The sequence below is a fragment of the Kryptolebias marmoratus genome, linkage group LG21, assembly GCF_001649575.2.
Source record: "Kryptolebias marmoratus isolate JLee-2015 linkage group LG21, ASM164957v2, whole genome shotgun sequence".
Lineage (NCBI taxonomy): Eukaryota > Metazoa > Chordata > Actinopteri > Cyprinodontiformes > Rivulidae > Kryptolebias > Kryptolebias marmoratus.
In genome coordinates, this window is record NC_051450.1 from 12,641,317 (window position 1) to 12,654,792 (window position 13,476).

The window sequence follows — 13,476 nt, forward strand, 5'->3', positions numbered from 1 at the left end:
CATGTAAACTCAGAAAGTAACAAAAATTAACGTGTAAAGTAATTATCTCAGCTTATCCGTGATGTATAATGATGTAATAACACTTTATATTTCATTATTACAGCAATAAATAAAAAATATGTTATGACTTTATTGCAAAAAGGTCAATTTTATTTAATTTAATTTGCTACATTTACCATCAAGTGACAAATCAACCGTTTGGTTGACCATGTTTTTAAAAAATTATTAGACATTTAATTTATCTTTTTAGATTATATCAAGTAACATAATTCTGTTTAGTAAGGACTCTAACACACATATATATCAGAAAACAATCCCTACCTTTCAAATTTTCAATGAAAACAGTCAACATGTGTAAGATGATTTTTGTGTTTTGGACATCCTGGTTGGAGCGGGAGTGAAGAAGAATACTATTCAAAGAAACAGTGCCCTCTAGTGGATATCTTTAGGATAGCGAATCACAGCCAAATGGTAGAGATGGCTTAAACAGGTCGAACCAAGTTAGGTACTCCTCTCACTGAGATATAGTGACCCAAAATTACCTCAACCATATGGTTGAGCGGGTAGTTAAAGGGTTAAACTAAGATTTATACATAATATTTTATTCGCGTATGAGAATTATCAGTAATGTTGAAAGCGGTCAGTTTCTAAAACTGCTTGATTCCAGTCGGACAGATTAGCAGGTAGCACCGGAAGTTGCGCCAAAGGCGCGAACTGCGTAAACAATAACCTAATAATTTCAGTTTAGCAAAGCTATTATGAACTGCTTGACATGGGATATTTATCAGTTTATTTAACATTATTGACGGTAATGGCCGTTGGACTTTGATAAAATGAGTTGTTTTTGAAACAATTTAAACTTCTAACCGGTTGTTGTTGCTCTTTAGTTAGCGGTGGTTGTCTAAAACTCTGAACTCTATGGTAGTTTGTAATGAAAAGTTAGTTTTTATACTGAATTCTGTCAGTGTACAGGATGTTTTTATCTGTACTACAAGTCTGCGTCGACCCATAAGAGGTAAGTCAACATCGTTTTGCTAATTTTTATATTTGATATTAGATATATGAGTCTTTAAGGCTATTGCAGGTGTACGCCAACTTATGCCAACACAAGTCTGATTGGTGGTGACAGCTTCAATTAGGGCCTCCTCTCACTCAAAGTTCTATCTGTAAATAAAATATTCTTGTAAAATGTAGCTACTACTACTGCCAGTTAGAGAGATTCATTCATTGTAATACACTTGTCTTTTCTCTGGTCATTCTTCTAGTTCAACATGTGTAAAGAAGACAAGGAAGCCTTTCTTGTGAAATTTGTGGAAAGTGGAGGATCACGAACACACTATGCTGTCAAAGCATATGAGGTCAAGTTCACTGTCTGGCTTAATCTTTATTCCTGTTTAAGTGTCTATTTCTTTGTTTACAGTTAGGAGTTACATTTGTCTCGTGCTTATGCAGGCCATTTTGGAGCTGCAGTCTGAAAAGTATATAAAAAACATCAAGGATGAAGATGTGTTACGGATGGAGCAGAAGGACAAGTCTCTGTTTGTGTTCAGCAGCTTCACCTCTTCAGCTTTCTTGCACTGCAAGAAGGTCTGCGTCAGTTTTGTCACGCTAAAACTCTGAAATTACAAGTCTTGTTGATTGACATTGTTTGAGATTAACACTTCTTATTGCTTTTACTTGTCTCTCAGCTTGGCTGCAGAGTAGTGAGTCCACTGGTGGTGTTGTACTGCCTCCAGCATCAGCGTTGTGTCCCCAAAGCAGAGAAACCAGTCTATAATATGGCAATGGCTGATATAACTATTTCCTGCACTAGTCTGGACAAACCAACACGGGTTAGTCCTGATGATCTGATTCTTACTCATCATAGATTTAATAAACGTCACAAGGATGAGGCACAAGGCTATGCTGTAAGCAGAAATGTTTCCATGTCTGTTTTTCAGGCAGAGGTGATGGATCTAGTGCAGCTCATGGGTGGACGAGTATATCTGGATCTGAATGTGTCTGTCACACACCTGATTGCAGGAGAAGTAGGAAGCAAAAAATACCTGGTGGCTGCCAACCTGGGTAAACCCATCTTACTGCCCACATGGGTCAAAGCCTGCTGGGAAAAATCACAAGACAGGTATGCAGTTCATTGAATCTCCTTGTAGGAGTCTTTGTGTCACTGCTGAAAAGGACGCACAGTTTTGCTTTTTGTTAGCTCATGAAAAATGATTCTAAAGGCTAAACATTAAATACATATACATACTAATCTTTACCTTGTAATTTACTTCAAACTTCATATGTTTTACCATTCTAAACCCAAGATATTACAGTAAATGAAAATAGTTAGCCTTAAGTGCATTTTGGTATATTTTCAAAAAGTCTGTTTTTCAGTCTTTTCAGGTATACAGACTTGCCAGTGGAGGACTATCTGTGCCCCGTGTTGCTTGGCTGTACTGTTTGTGTGACGGGCCTCTCCAGCACAGAACGCAAAGAGGTGCAGAGACTCTGTGAGCAGCATGGAGCCAAATACACCGGCCAGCTCAAAATGAACGAGTGCACGCATCTCATTGTCAGTGAACCAATGGGTAAGTCTTTACCAGTGTTAAGAAACTGTTGAATTTAATGTTTCCAAAAAAAAAAAGTTTCAGTCGATGATGGAACGAACTCTTCATTCTAGTTGTGTTCTTAAATATCTTGGTCCTGTTGGTGCTGCTGTTGTTCTGAGAGGATTTATTGTGTTGCAGGTCAGAAGTACGAGTGTGCCAAGAAGTGGAATGTGTATTGTGTGTCTCTACACTGGCTTTTTGACAGCATAGAGAAGGGCTTTTGTCAGGATGAGAGCAGGTACAATGTGGCGCGCAATGCGTCAAAAACCACTCGGCCGCACACTTCCACCCCTACCGGCACCAGCAAGAGGGCAGGTAAGCTGCACACTTAATGTAAATCTTTTTCCTCTTTTAAAGTTCTTTTCCACAGTGTTACAGACATTTACTTCCATGCTGAGCACATTTTGTAAGGTGTTAGTATTTCAAATATGACTAATTTTATATTTTGACTCTAGATGGGCCTTCTCTGTTGGGCCTGAGCAACATTTCTGTCAGTACTAGCATGGGGATAAATGACACCGCCCTCACCAATGCCACCATAAGCCGTGTGGAGACGCCAGACCCCATCGACAATCTGGATCTCACTGTTTGTCCAGCAGATGATGTTTTAGATGGCTGTAAGGTAAATGGATAAATTAAGGTTATAAAAGTTGTTTTTTTTATACTGTCTGTAGTTTTGTAAAAAAAAATAATGCTGTTCCTGTCATTTTGAGGGGGGTTTATTTTTTCCTTATGTTTATTGTCGCACAGCTGTATTTATGTGGTCTCTCGGAGAAGAAGCTGGAGAAGCTCCGGCGACTTGTAAACGCTGCAGGAGGTCTGCGCTTCAACCAGCCCAGTGAGGAACTTACTCATGTGGTGATGGGACGGTTGGACCAGGAACTTCAACATTTTCTCTCCAAAGCGACTCATAGGTAAGTATTAAAGAGAATATCTCTCTTAAGAAAAATATGTCCTCTAGACTTACGTTTGGTTGAAGATGTGCCATATTTTGACCTTTTGAATCATCTCACTTTTTAAATGACTGCATTACAAGTTCTCACCACATCAGTTTATGTCAAGTTAAAATAATTGTTGTGTTGCACTGGGAAGAACAAAGGACCAAATTATTCATATTGTGAACAGAAGACAGATGGTTTGAGAGGGGGGTGAAGGGAGCCATTTACGTCAAATGAGAACAACTTTAATTTATGGAGGATGTCTCAGATTTCAGCTTTCTAAAACTTACAATACAGCATTAAGCATGATACCCAGTCATTTTCCCTCTAATTCACACCTTCATGCATGTGACCAAAGCATCTTACTGTGAGCCAGACAAACAAAGACCCTAATGACTCTCCAGTGTGAGAGGAGTGAGATTAATCAGCACATGAATCTAGCTTACATACCAGAGCATTGGAACTCCACACTCTTCAGTTTTGAATTAAGAAAGCTCTCCAGGTGGGAAGCGAAATATCTTCACCCACGGAATAGATGTCCAGTTGTTTTGTTTTTTAGTTTTTTGTTGTTTGTTTTGCCATGTCCTGGATAACTGGAAATCTACACCAGCATATGATATGTGTGCACGTTACTTCCCAGGCCCCATGTAGTGACGGTGCAGTGGCTGCTGGACAGTTTCTCCAAAGGCAGCCTGCTCCCAGAAGAAGGATACCTCCACCCTGACTGTCTTCCTCCTGCTGCAGCTGCTGTATCTGTGTCAACTCTTCGCACACCGAAGTCCCGGCTCACAGCTGGTCCACCTGTTATCAGCCCAAACACTCCCAGGGAAAAGATAGCAGAGGACGATCTACTCTCACAGTACATGGATGATGATCCTACAGTGGGTAAGAGCCTGTTGCTCCAGGATCTGTTTAATATCCAGAATGATAAATGATTCAGATTCATTGGAGTTTCTGAAAATTTCTTGTATTTTATTCTTTAAGTTGATATGCCGCCACCAGCAGCAGCAGGAAACAACAGGAAGTCTAGCAGTATAGCTGCAGAGCCCCAGTCTGAGTCCTGGACACCAAACCACACCATAAGACCAGAACAAGATTCAACTCTGCAGGAAGGCCTGTTTTCTGGCAAGACTTTCCTTCTTGTGGGTTTTGGCACTGAAGCTGAGGCGCAGCTCTCGATGCTGGTGACAGAACAAGGAGGGAAGGTGCTGATGGGCCACACTCGGGTCGTGGCCGACTACGCTGTGGTTCCTCTGTTGGGCTGTTCAGTGGAGGCCACAGTAGATGAAGTCGTCACCGATACCTGGCTGGTAGGACCGCAAACTTTCTTTTTTTTTTTTTTCTACTGATATGTTTAAAAAGGTTTGTGTAACATTGAGGCAACGTACCTTGAAGTTTGTGTTTCTGTTGTTGATTTCAGGCCATGTGTGCGGAGAAAGAATGTCTTTTGGAGCTGTCCTCTAACCCGCTGTTTACCCCTGTTCCTGTGAGGGAGGAACATTTTCCTCTCAAAGATTGCGTTCTCTCGGTCAGCCAGTTCACCGGAGCAGAGAGGGAGTCTTTGGTGGATCTGGCCAAGCATCTTGGAGCCAAGTATACCTCCTATATGCCTACAAAAGAGGCATTATTTGCTTGTTTTAACCAAAACATACTGCAGATGTGTTTTAATGTTTGGGCATCTTATGAGATTCAGTAACTTATATTTAACGATTAATATTATATGGATATCTTGATTTTTTTTTTTCCCCCTCACATGTCCTGCTGCGTGTTCTGAACTACCTTCGCTTAATCGTTGTCTGCTTCCTGTTGCAGTGTCCAGGATTACTTTGTGCGCCTGGCCAACAAGAAGAAAGGCATGCTGGCCAGCACTCATTTGGTGTTGCAGACTCCTGAAGGCACAAAGTACGAGGCTGCTAAGAAGTGGGGGTTTCCTGCTGTCACCATGCACTGGATACTAGAGTCTGCTCGAACAGGCAGGAGGGCAGCGGAGGAGAAATATCTGGTTGACCTCCCAGCTTCACCAGGTTAGCATCTCTGGTAGATCTTTGGGGAAATGTTTTATTGTAGATCCAGTGTTGTCAAGTCTCTCAATTGTCTCCTGTCTTTGGAATACCAACATATCTCATTTTCATATTTCTTTAGAGAGGGATGAAGAGAGCTTTGTCGGCGGCTCTCAGAAACCGATTCTACCTCCGCCAGCTCCTCTTTCTCCTGAAGTCCCTTTGCTGGGTCCACAGAGCGGCAAGGCTGTCACCCCGCTGGATTTAGGTCGCTTTCAGAGCAAAATGTTTTGCTCCGCGTTGGACAAGATGAAGCCCAAAGAAGACCTCAGCACCCCCAAACTAAACCAAGAGGACGGCAGAAGGAAGCCGCTTCTGAAGGAGCCTTCTCTGCAGCTGGACACTCCTTCTCGTTTTCTGAGCAGAGATCAGCTCTTCAGACCCTCTTTTAACGTCAAGGTCAACAGAGCAACAGAAAAAAAGACATTTTTACCAACGGCGTCACATTTCCAATAATATTTGATAGATAATTATACGTATTTCTTGTTGAAGGATGCACTTGGAGCTTTGGAAACTCCAGGTGGGAGATCGAAGCCAGGAGAAAAGGTGGAGACCCCACTTACTGATGTCATTAACAGGAACCTGAAAGTGGCTCTGGCCAACAGCTCGCGCAGTAACGTCTCAGAAACAGAAGCAGCCTCAGCAAGCCCCCAGCTCAAGAAGACAACTGAGAAGGAGGTAAACTGTGATCTGCGTCTGTCAAATACGTGTTTTTAAAAAGCTACACCATATTCAGAAGTTTATTAATGTTTTGCTCTATGTGAGGCCTTGGCTCATACAGAGTGTGTCTGCTGTTTCTTAATCAATCAGAGTAATCATCATTTTTATCCTCAAGGTTCCAGAAAAGGAAGTCGGCCCTCTGAGTGGCGTTGTGATCTGTGTGGGGAAGAAACTGAGTAAAATGCAAAGTGAACTAAATGCTGTCGCTGCCTCTCTTGGAGCTGACTTCAGGTACTCGGCGCTCTCTTTTACAAACTTTTCTTCAAAGAAGTGATAACTGTTTATTCAGAAAGGGCCAATAATCAGCATTTGCTATTGAATGTGTGGTGCTAAAACATTATCCTCTGTCATTTACTTGGAACTCTTGGTGTTATGTGACTATTTTTAGAGCAACCAAAGAGAGCTAGTATGCCACATAGCCATAACATTATGACCACTGTCAGGTAAAAAGAGTAACACAGCTCATCTTTGTATAATGTTTTTTTTATGGGAAAATGTACTCACTTATAATTAGATTAGCTCATAGTCCATGATTGTGTAAAAACAGTCCTGAAAAATGTGAGTCTATCCTTTTAATCTCATGTTATATTGATAAATATACACGGAAATCTGTTTTTCTTGTAGGTGGGCTTGTGATGACAGAGTGACACACTACATCTACCAGGGTCGAGTGGGGGACAGCTCCCGCGAGTACAAAGGAGTGAAGGAGAGGGGGCTGCACGTAGTGTCGCAGTACTGGCTGCAAGCTGTACGTTTCTCATATAATAAAACTTTAACTCAAGCATGGAGCAGGGTTTTAACAATCTGAGCTGCTTTTTTTTCTCACATTCAACATCAAAGTGTATTAACTCTGATCGTTTTCCCTGATTAATGCAACTAATACAAGAAAATAAGTAAATTAAAACAGATTTTTCATCTAATGTCTTTAAAGGATTGCTTCAAAAATAAAGAAAATCCTGGAACAATTGTAGGAGTTCCTGACTTTCACAGTCATTCACAGTTTAGTTTCTAGTTCCTTTGTGCGTGCTCATTTTAAATATTAATTTTTTAAATATATTCATATTACTGGGTCACCATGACCTCCACATGGTTTGCTTAAAGCTTTTTATTTTGTAAATATAATTAGAATAATTTTCTTTAATGTGTGTATTTTAGCAAGTGACATTTAGAGAAAATTACTATGATTTCATCAGAAAGAGCACAATAACGAATAGTAAAAAAAAAAAAAAATGCTGCTTTAATATAGTAATTTTCTGTAGCTGATTATTTAAAGTATGTGTCATTTTGGTGCCCAGATTTGTGTTTTATCCAGTAACGAAACATTTGTCCTTCTGTGCAGTGTGCTGAGGAGCAGAGACTCGTCCCAGAGTCCCTGTATCCGTTCACCTACAACCCCAAGATGAGTCTGAACCTGAGCCAGGTGCCCAGCAGCTCCCAGAGGCCTCCACCTCTAACACAAACACAACTCAAAGACTCCACTGAAACAAAGCACAACAAAGTAATGTAGCTCTGATCTTACAATTAACCATCCTTTACATCTTGTATCTTAAAGTTTCTGATTAGGAAATAAGTTGGATGATGGTCTTTGTTAGTGTTTTTATGACTAATAAAATGTTATCTGATTAAAACAGTTTTTATGTTTTGTTGCTGTGCATTGAATCTTTATTTTTCTGTCAGTCTGAGCTCAGCGCTGCAGAGGAAACTGCAGCTGTCAGTAACGGAGGCGTCGATCCAGAAGAGACCAATGAAGCTACAGAGAAAAGAGGTTTGTTTTTTGTTTCGTTTTTTCCCCCTGCTGTTTATTTCCACCGAACACGTGAACATGCTTTACAGCATCTCTTCCAAGAGCACAGTGGTTGACGTGCGTTAGGTGTTTCAGACACTCTGGAAATGAGAGAGAACCTGCAAAAACAGCTTCAGGAGATCATGTCAGCCACCAAAATGACGACAGGCAGGCGCACGTCTGTCAGACTCGCAAGGATGGGATCAGGGGGCGCCAACTCGGGCCCGAACACACCTGAGATGAGCCGAGCTGGACGCGGTGGGAGCAGACGAACTCTAGAAGCTCTGAGGTAGGAAAAAATACTACTTTGTGTCAAACTTTAATTCCCTTAAAATCAAAATGTAACAGTAGCAGGGTCGTTTTTGTAAATCGTATTTAAATGCAACGTGAAATGAAGACCTTTTTGCATGAAGTAGCACCCAAACAAAGCGTAATAAAGAATTAATTTTGGCGCCCCCCTTGTGTTGCGTTTCCAGGGTGTCCAGAGAAGCAGCTCTGGACGTAAACACAGAACCGTCTCAGAGTGAACAGATAGTCTGGGATGACCCAACAGCCAGGGAGGAGAGGGCCAAGCTCGCTGATAACTTACAGTGGCCCGGCAGTCCGTCGCAGCACTCAGAACCTCTCGCACCTGCTCCTCCTCCCACTGCAGAAACCGGCTCACAGTTTAAGGACTCCATGACGGATTCAGAGCTAGTGGAGATGGGTAAGAGACGTGTTTATTAAAAGTAAGTTCCTGGTATTTCCTTTTGGACCGTCCTAATAGCGTGTCTGGTGTGAGCCACTGATTAGTCGTCATACGTGACTGCAGCAGCGTGTACTCCTGCACACACTTCATGTTGTTCAGAAAAGAAATTGGTCGTTGATAGTCTGCGTGCAGGGTTTTTTCACTCTGCAGGCAAAGAATGCAAATTAGCTCGCAGATAATGCAAACCAGAGATCTCAAATCAGTGCAGCAGGTTTGAAATATTTGTTTGCATAAATTACAACTCTAAGATTTAGAAACTGAGTATGAATTTACACCTGACTCTTTCTGGGTCAATTCCATTTCAAATATTAGAAATATGGCACTTTCTTAAAAAAATTTAAAACAATGTTTTTTTAGCAGGTTCTGTCTTAATGTTATATTCAGCTCATTTGGATTCTAGTTATATATTTTTACTGAATTGAGATTTACATAAAACTAAAACATAAACGGCACCACAAAACTAGTTCAAAAACAAAACCATTCACAACCATTAGCTTGGTAATAGTTAGGTTGGTTTGTTTTTTGTTTGTTTTTTTAATAAAAAACTGTTCAATAATTTCAACAAATGGAAAAGGTTTATTTAGTCCCAGAAAAGCAATGCAGTTAATCTAAAATACTACAGTGTGAGACTGATATTTAACTAAATGCCAACGTAACATAAGTCAGAATACAATTAGAATGTATAATAGTCAAATTTTAAACTATTAGCTATTAAACACTTATTTTTTTAGGTGCTCATAACTAAAGCTAGTGTAATTTAAAAAGCCTGATCAGGATTGTATCAAACTGTTCATACGAGAACAGTTTGAAGTATTCTTGTGTTTTAAGTATTTTTACAGTTTACAAAACATCAATAACTTACTGTTTATATTATTAAATGTTTAATAACTAGCTATCTATTTAAATGTTACTCAAGTTTTTAGATATTTGAGACAAGCCATACTGTTAGTGAGTAAATGGCTTCTTTAAAAACTTCCAAATAACGACGAAGAGTCAGTGGAATTAATGACTTTACACACAGTAAAAACAGCAACGGAAAATATAATGCAACTTAGAGATGGCTTTGTTTTATCGCAGCGGCTTACGAGGTTATTAACCAGCAGATGGGTCAGAAGGTCGTGACGCCTCCACGGGAGGAGCCAGAAGATGACATCCTCACTCCTAAAGCTCCCAGCATCGCCTTTCCTCTCGCCAAACCTCCAGTAGCACCCGAGCCGCAGGTGAAGGTTCATATTTAACAAAACCGTGGCGTTGATACAAATCTGGCTGTTTTTTCCGTGTCAGCAGTCCAGGGTTTGATCCTTCTGCTGCGTGTCCCTGGTCTTTGTTTTAAAAGAAGCTGCCGCTGCTAATAAAGAGTTGCTTCATTTCTGTCAGGAGGAGAAAAAAGAAGAAAAACAGCCGCCCAGATTTCAGCTGTCCTCTCTCAGCCCCCAGGAGCGCATCGATTACTGTCACCTCATAGAGGAGCTCGGTGAGTCCCCCACCTAACGGGATCTGAGATCCAATCTGACTGTTTCATTGTGCATCTGCAAACAGGAGCTCGAAGCAGGATGATGTTTGACCATTAATTAAACATGATGTTGTGTCTTATCCAGTCTGTTTCCCTGTTCCGTATCGAACTGTAGGTGGTGTCGTCCTGGACAAGCAGTCCTTCGACCCCAGCTGCTCACACATCATCGTAGGGAGCCCGCTGCGTAACGAGAAGTACCTGGCAGCGATGGCGGCCGGTAAATGGATCCTGCACCGCTCGTACCTGGAGGCCTGTCGCTCAGTGGGCCACTTCATCCAGGTCAGCCACTCAAGACGGTTCCTCCTCTGTGTTTCTGTTGCTCCACGAGTCGACGAACGTGTAAAATTTGTCTTGAAAAGGATTTTTTGTTGGTGTAGTCACCTTATGTTGCACAAAGTGGTGCTTTTTGGCAGTCAGTCTGGCAGTACTCTGCAGCAGCTTGACAAAAATATTAATTATGAAATACTAAATCTAGAAAAGCAGCACCTAATTTAATTTAATTTCTTATAAAGCCATGTTTAGAGGTTGTGTTGCCGTTACGATTAAGGCATTGCGTAATTACCAGTGAAGATTCTTATTTTTTGAGCTGAATGCAGTTTTCTCTTTGCTTTGATGTGTTTCTGTGATTCAGGAGGATGAGTATGAATGGGGCAGCAGCTCCATCCTGGATGCTTTACCCTCCATCACCTCTCAACAAAGGAAATTGGCATTAGCTGCCATGCGCTGGAGAAAAGCTCTGCAGGGAAGCTCTGAACAGACGGTACATACAGGCTCAAACAGCACAGGTGGTTCAGAGATCATTATCTTTCAGGATGTATAAGAAACTCACTTTCCCTAACTAACAGGGGATTTGGGGATCCTTCAAATATCTTAAAATGTGTTTGAAAAACCTTTAAAATGCTTTAAGAAAGAAACTCAAGAAGCAGGATTTGTTATTCCTATAATGAACAGAACAAACTTCACTTTTTCTGTTTTCTGCTTAGTTCTTAGTTAGATCAGAAAGTGCTAAAAACCTGAAGTTTGGGCTGTGGTTGAAATCACTGCAGTCTTTTTAAGAGCTGCTTCATCTGGAAACAAGGAGATTTATAACCATTCCAATAAATGGCACCATTAAAATAAGTATAACCAGAACTCTTTATGTATTTAGCAAAGGTTAAGCATGGAGCAAGTCTGGGTATTGATTGAATGTGTGCAACAGATTTATAATTATGAAAATGTATTCTTTATATGTTTCTTGTTACGCTGTATATTCAGATGTTTTATTATTGACTCAAAAGATACAAATATGGAAGGTTGGGCTTCTTTAAACTGTATTTTTATCTTTATTCGTATTTATTTCAGATTATTTCTTCACTCTACGTATGTTTTTTTGACAATTTGTCCAGTGTTGTGTTTAGTTTTAGCTGTGCTTTTGAATAGTACAGTCAGAAAAGGGCAACAATGTTGAAACCCTGATTGTGTATGGGTGTTTTTCAGGGAGCTTTCAGTGGGTGGATTGTGATGCTGAACATCGACCAGAGCAGAGAATCGGGCTTCAGGCGGTTACTGCAGTCTGCTGGAGCTAAGGTTTGTCCGTGTTTTTACTTAACGAGCGACAACCAGCCAGGGTAGTTGAAAAATAATACTCTAATCAGTTATTAAAAGTTTATAATATAACATCAATAGCAGGAGTCTAGCTCACCCACAGCTTGACTAAGTCTGTTACTATAACCAGCATCAAATTCAACTTTATCTTTGTTGTTCTTATTTTTATTTGGTTCTCAGACTGGAAAACTCACAGTTCACAACCATTTATTCTTTAATTTAGCATCATAATTTTCTCTTATAAACACCAAACCAGAGTCGGGATGTTTGCTTGATTAAAAAACAGTTCAAACTGTCTGTGTCTGTTCAGTAAGTAGCTCTCACTTAGTCTATTTAACTATGAAGTTTTGTTTTTTTTTCTTTGCTAAATAAAGAAGCGTTCAGACCATTTAGTATCACAAAAGCCTGGAGTTTTATTTGAAGGTGAACTGAACAGTTAGTCTCAGTTTTAAAGAGGAAATATCTGCTCCTTCTGGCATGAAACGGTTTATGTTGAAGCCGCTGCGAAGAAAAAAAAATGCTCTGAGTTTCCTTTGCTGCAAGGCATACTTTACTTTAAATAAGAAGCACCGAAGAACACAGACTGTGTGGGGACAGCTGCAACAATGAACTGAATTGTATTTAAGCATTAAAGTTTATTTTTGTGGTGTTTTACCAGGTGAACTGTGTTCAGCTCTCTTCCTGAAGTTGGGTTCATGTCAGTACTGTAGGAGTCCCTAAAATAAAACCATAACGGCGGCAGTTTTCAGCCTGTAGTGTCTCTACAGGTGCTGCCCAGTCCCTCTCCATCGTTCTACAAAGAGGCCACACATCTGTTTGCAGACTTCAGCCGGCTAAAACCCGGAGACTTCAGAGTGGACGTCACCGAGGCGAGCGCACAAGGAGTGACGTGCTTAAAGCCAGAGTACATTGCAGATTACCTCATGCAGGTAAAAGCACAACCCTTCAGCTTGTTTCATGAGTATTATTTATACAGTTAGTGTTGAAAAGGTGAGGAAAGTTGTATTCTTTTTTAATCAGTATATATTTATTGTCATTAACGAGAAAAGGTGTATTCACTGCATTCATTAGGTGGTGAATTTGACGCCGGTTTATTTGATCTCCCCTCTCTTAGGAGCCGACCCCACCTATCGAGCTGTACCGTCTGACTGCAGCTCCGTCCGAGGAAGATCCGGGCACGCCGTCACGTAAACGTAAAGCATCAGCAGACACCTCCAGGCTGAAAAAGAGCCGCGTGAACTGAAACTCCCGACACATCGCCCGTATAATTCTGATTCATTGAATCTGATTGTAAAAAAAAATGTTTTTGTTTTTTTTCCCAGTGTCTTGTATGAAAATAAAATAAATAAAAGTAGGATCTGTTTTGTAACTCTGCTGTCCGTTCAAAGCACTGCAGCTGCTGTGAGGCTGCAGTGATGAACGACTCGATGATAGTCGGTGGAAAATGTTGAGTCATGGTTTGGGATTGGCTGCTTTGAGACGCCGTTTCCTGTAGTGGGCAGTGCAGCCTCAAAGAAACACACATATACTAAGAAACAA

General features: G+C 40.7%; 1 protein-coding gene across 4 annotated transcripts; it reads left to right on the forward strand.

Annotated features, from left to right (window-relative positions):
* The first annotated feature begins 688 nt into the window (after positions 1-688).
* topbp1 (DNA topoisomerase II binding protein 1) lies at positions 689-13,306 on the forward strand. Of its 4 annotated transcripts, none has more exons than XM_017406278.3 (28): positions 689-1,015; positions 1,266-1,358; positions 1,453-1,587; positions 1,689-1,832; positions 1,941-2,122; positions 2,377-2,570; positions 2,730-2,906; positions 3,047-3,213; positions 3,342-3,505; positions 4,170-4,414; positions 4,514-4,839; positions 4,950-5,122; positions 5,342-5,553; positions 5,672-5,988; positions 6,082-6,267; positions 6,425-6,540; positions 6,934-7,057; positions 7,649-7,807; positions 7,987-8,074; positions 8,180-8,381; positions 8,569-8,798; positions 9,918-10,060; positions 10,218-10,314; positions 10,469-10,632; positions 10,985-11,113; positions 11,830-11,919; positions 12,705-12,866; positions 13,052-13,306. In XM_017406278.3, exons 2-28 carry the CDS (start codon positions 1,272-1,274, stop codon positions 13,178-13,180), a joined length of 4,542 nt encoding a protein of 1,513 aa, XP_017261767.1. In that variant the 5' UTR covers positions 689-1,015; positions 1,266-1,271; the 3' UTR covers positions 13,181-13,306. The 4 variants fall into 4 exon arrangements, with proteins under 4 accessions (XP_017261767.1, XP_037829239.1, XP_017261768.1 ...); XM_037973311.1 differs by having other exon boundaries at positions 13,055-13,306; XM_017406279.3 differs by having other exon boundaries at positions 8,189-8,381.
* Positions 13,307-13,476: the final 170 nt, after the last annotated feature.

Coding starts and splice junctions, on each gene's coding strand:
- topbp1 (XM_017406278.3), top strand. CDS start 1,272: ATGTGTAAAGAAGACAAGGAAGCCTTTCTTGTGAAATTTGTGGAAAGT. Junction 2,123..2,376: donor TGGGAAAAATCACAAGACAG/GTATGCAGTTCA, acceptor TCTGTTTTTCAG/TCTTTTCAGGTATACAGACT. Junction 5,989..6,081: donor GACCCTCTTTTAACGTCAAG/GTCAACAGAGCA, acceptor TTCTTGTTGAAG/GATGCACTTGGAGCTTTGGA.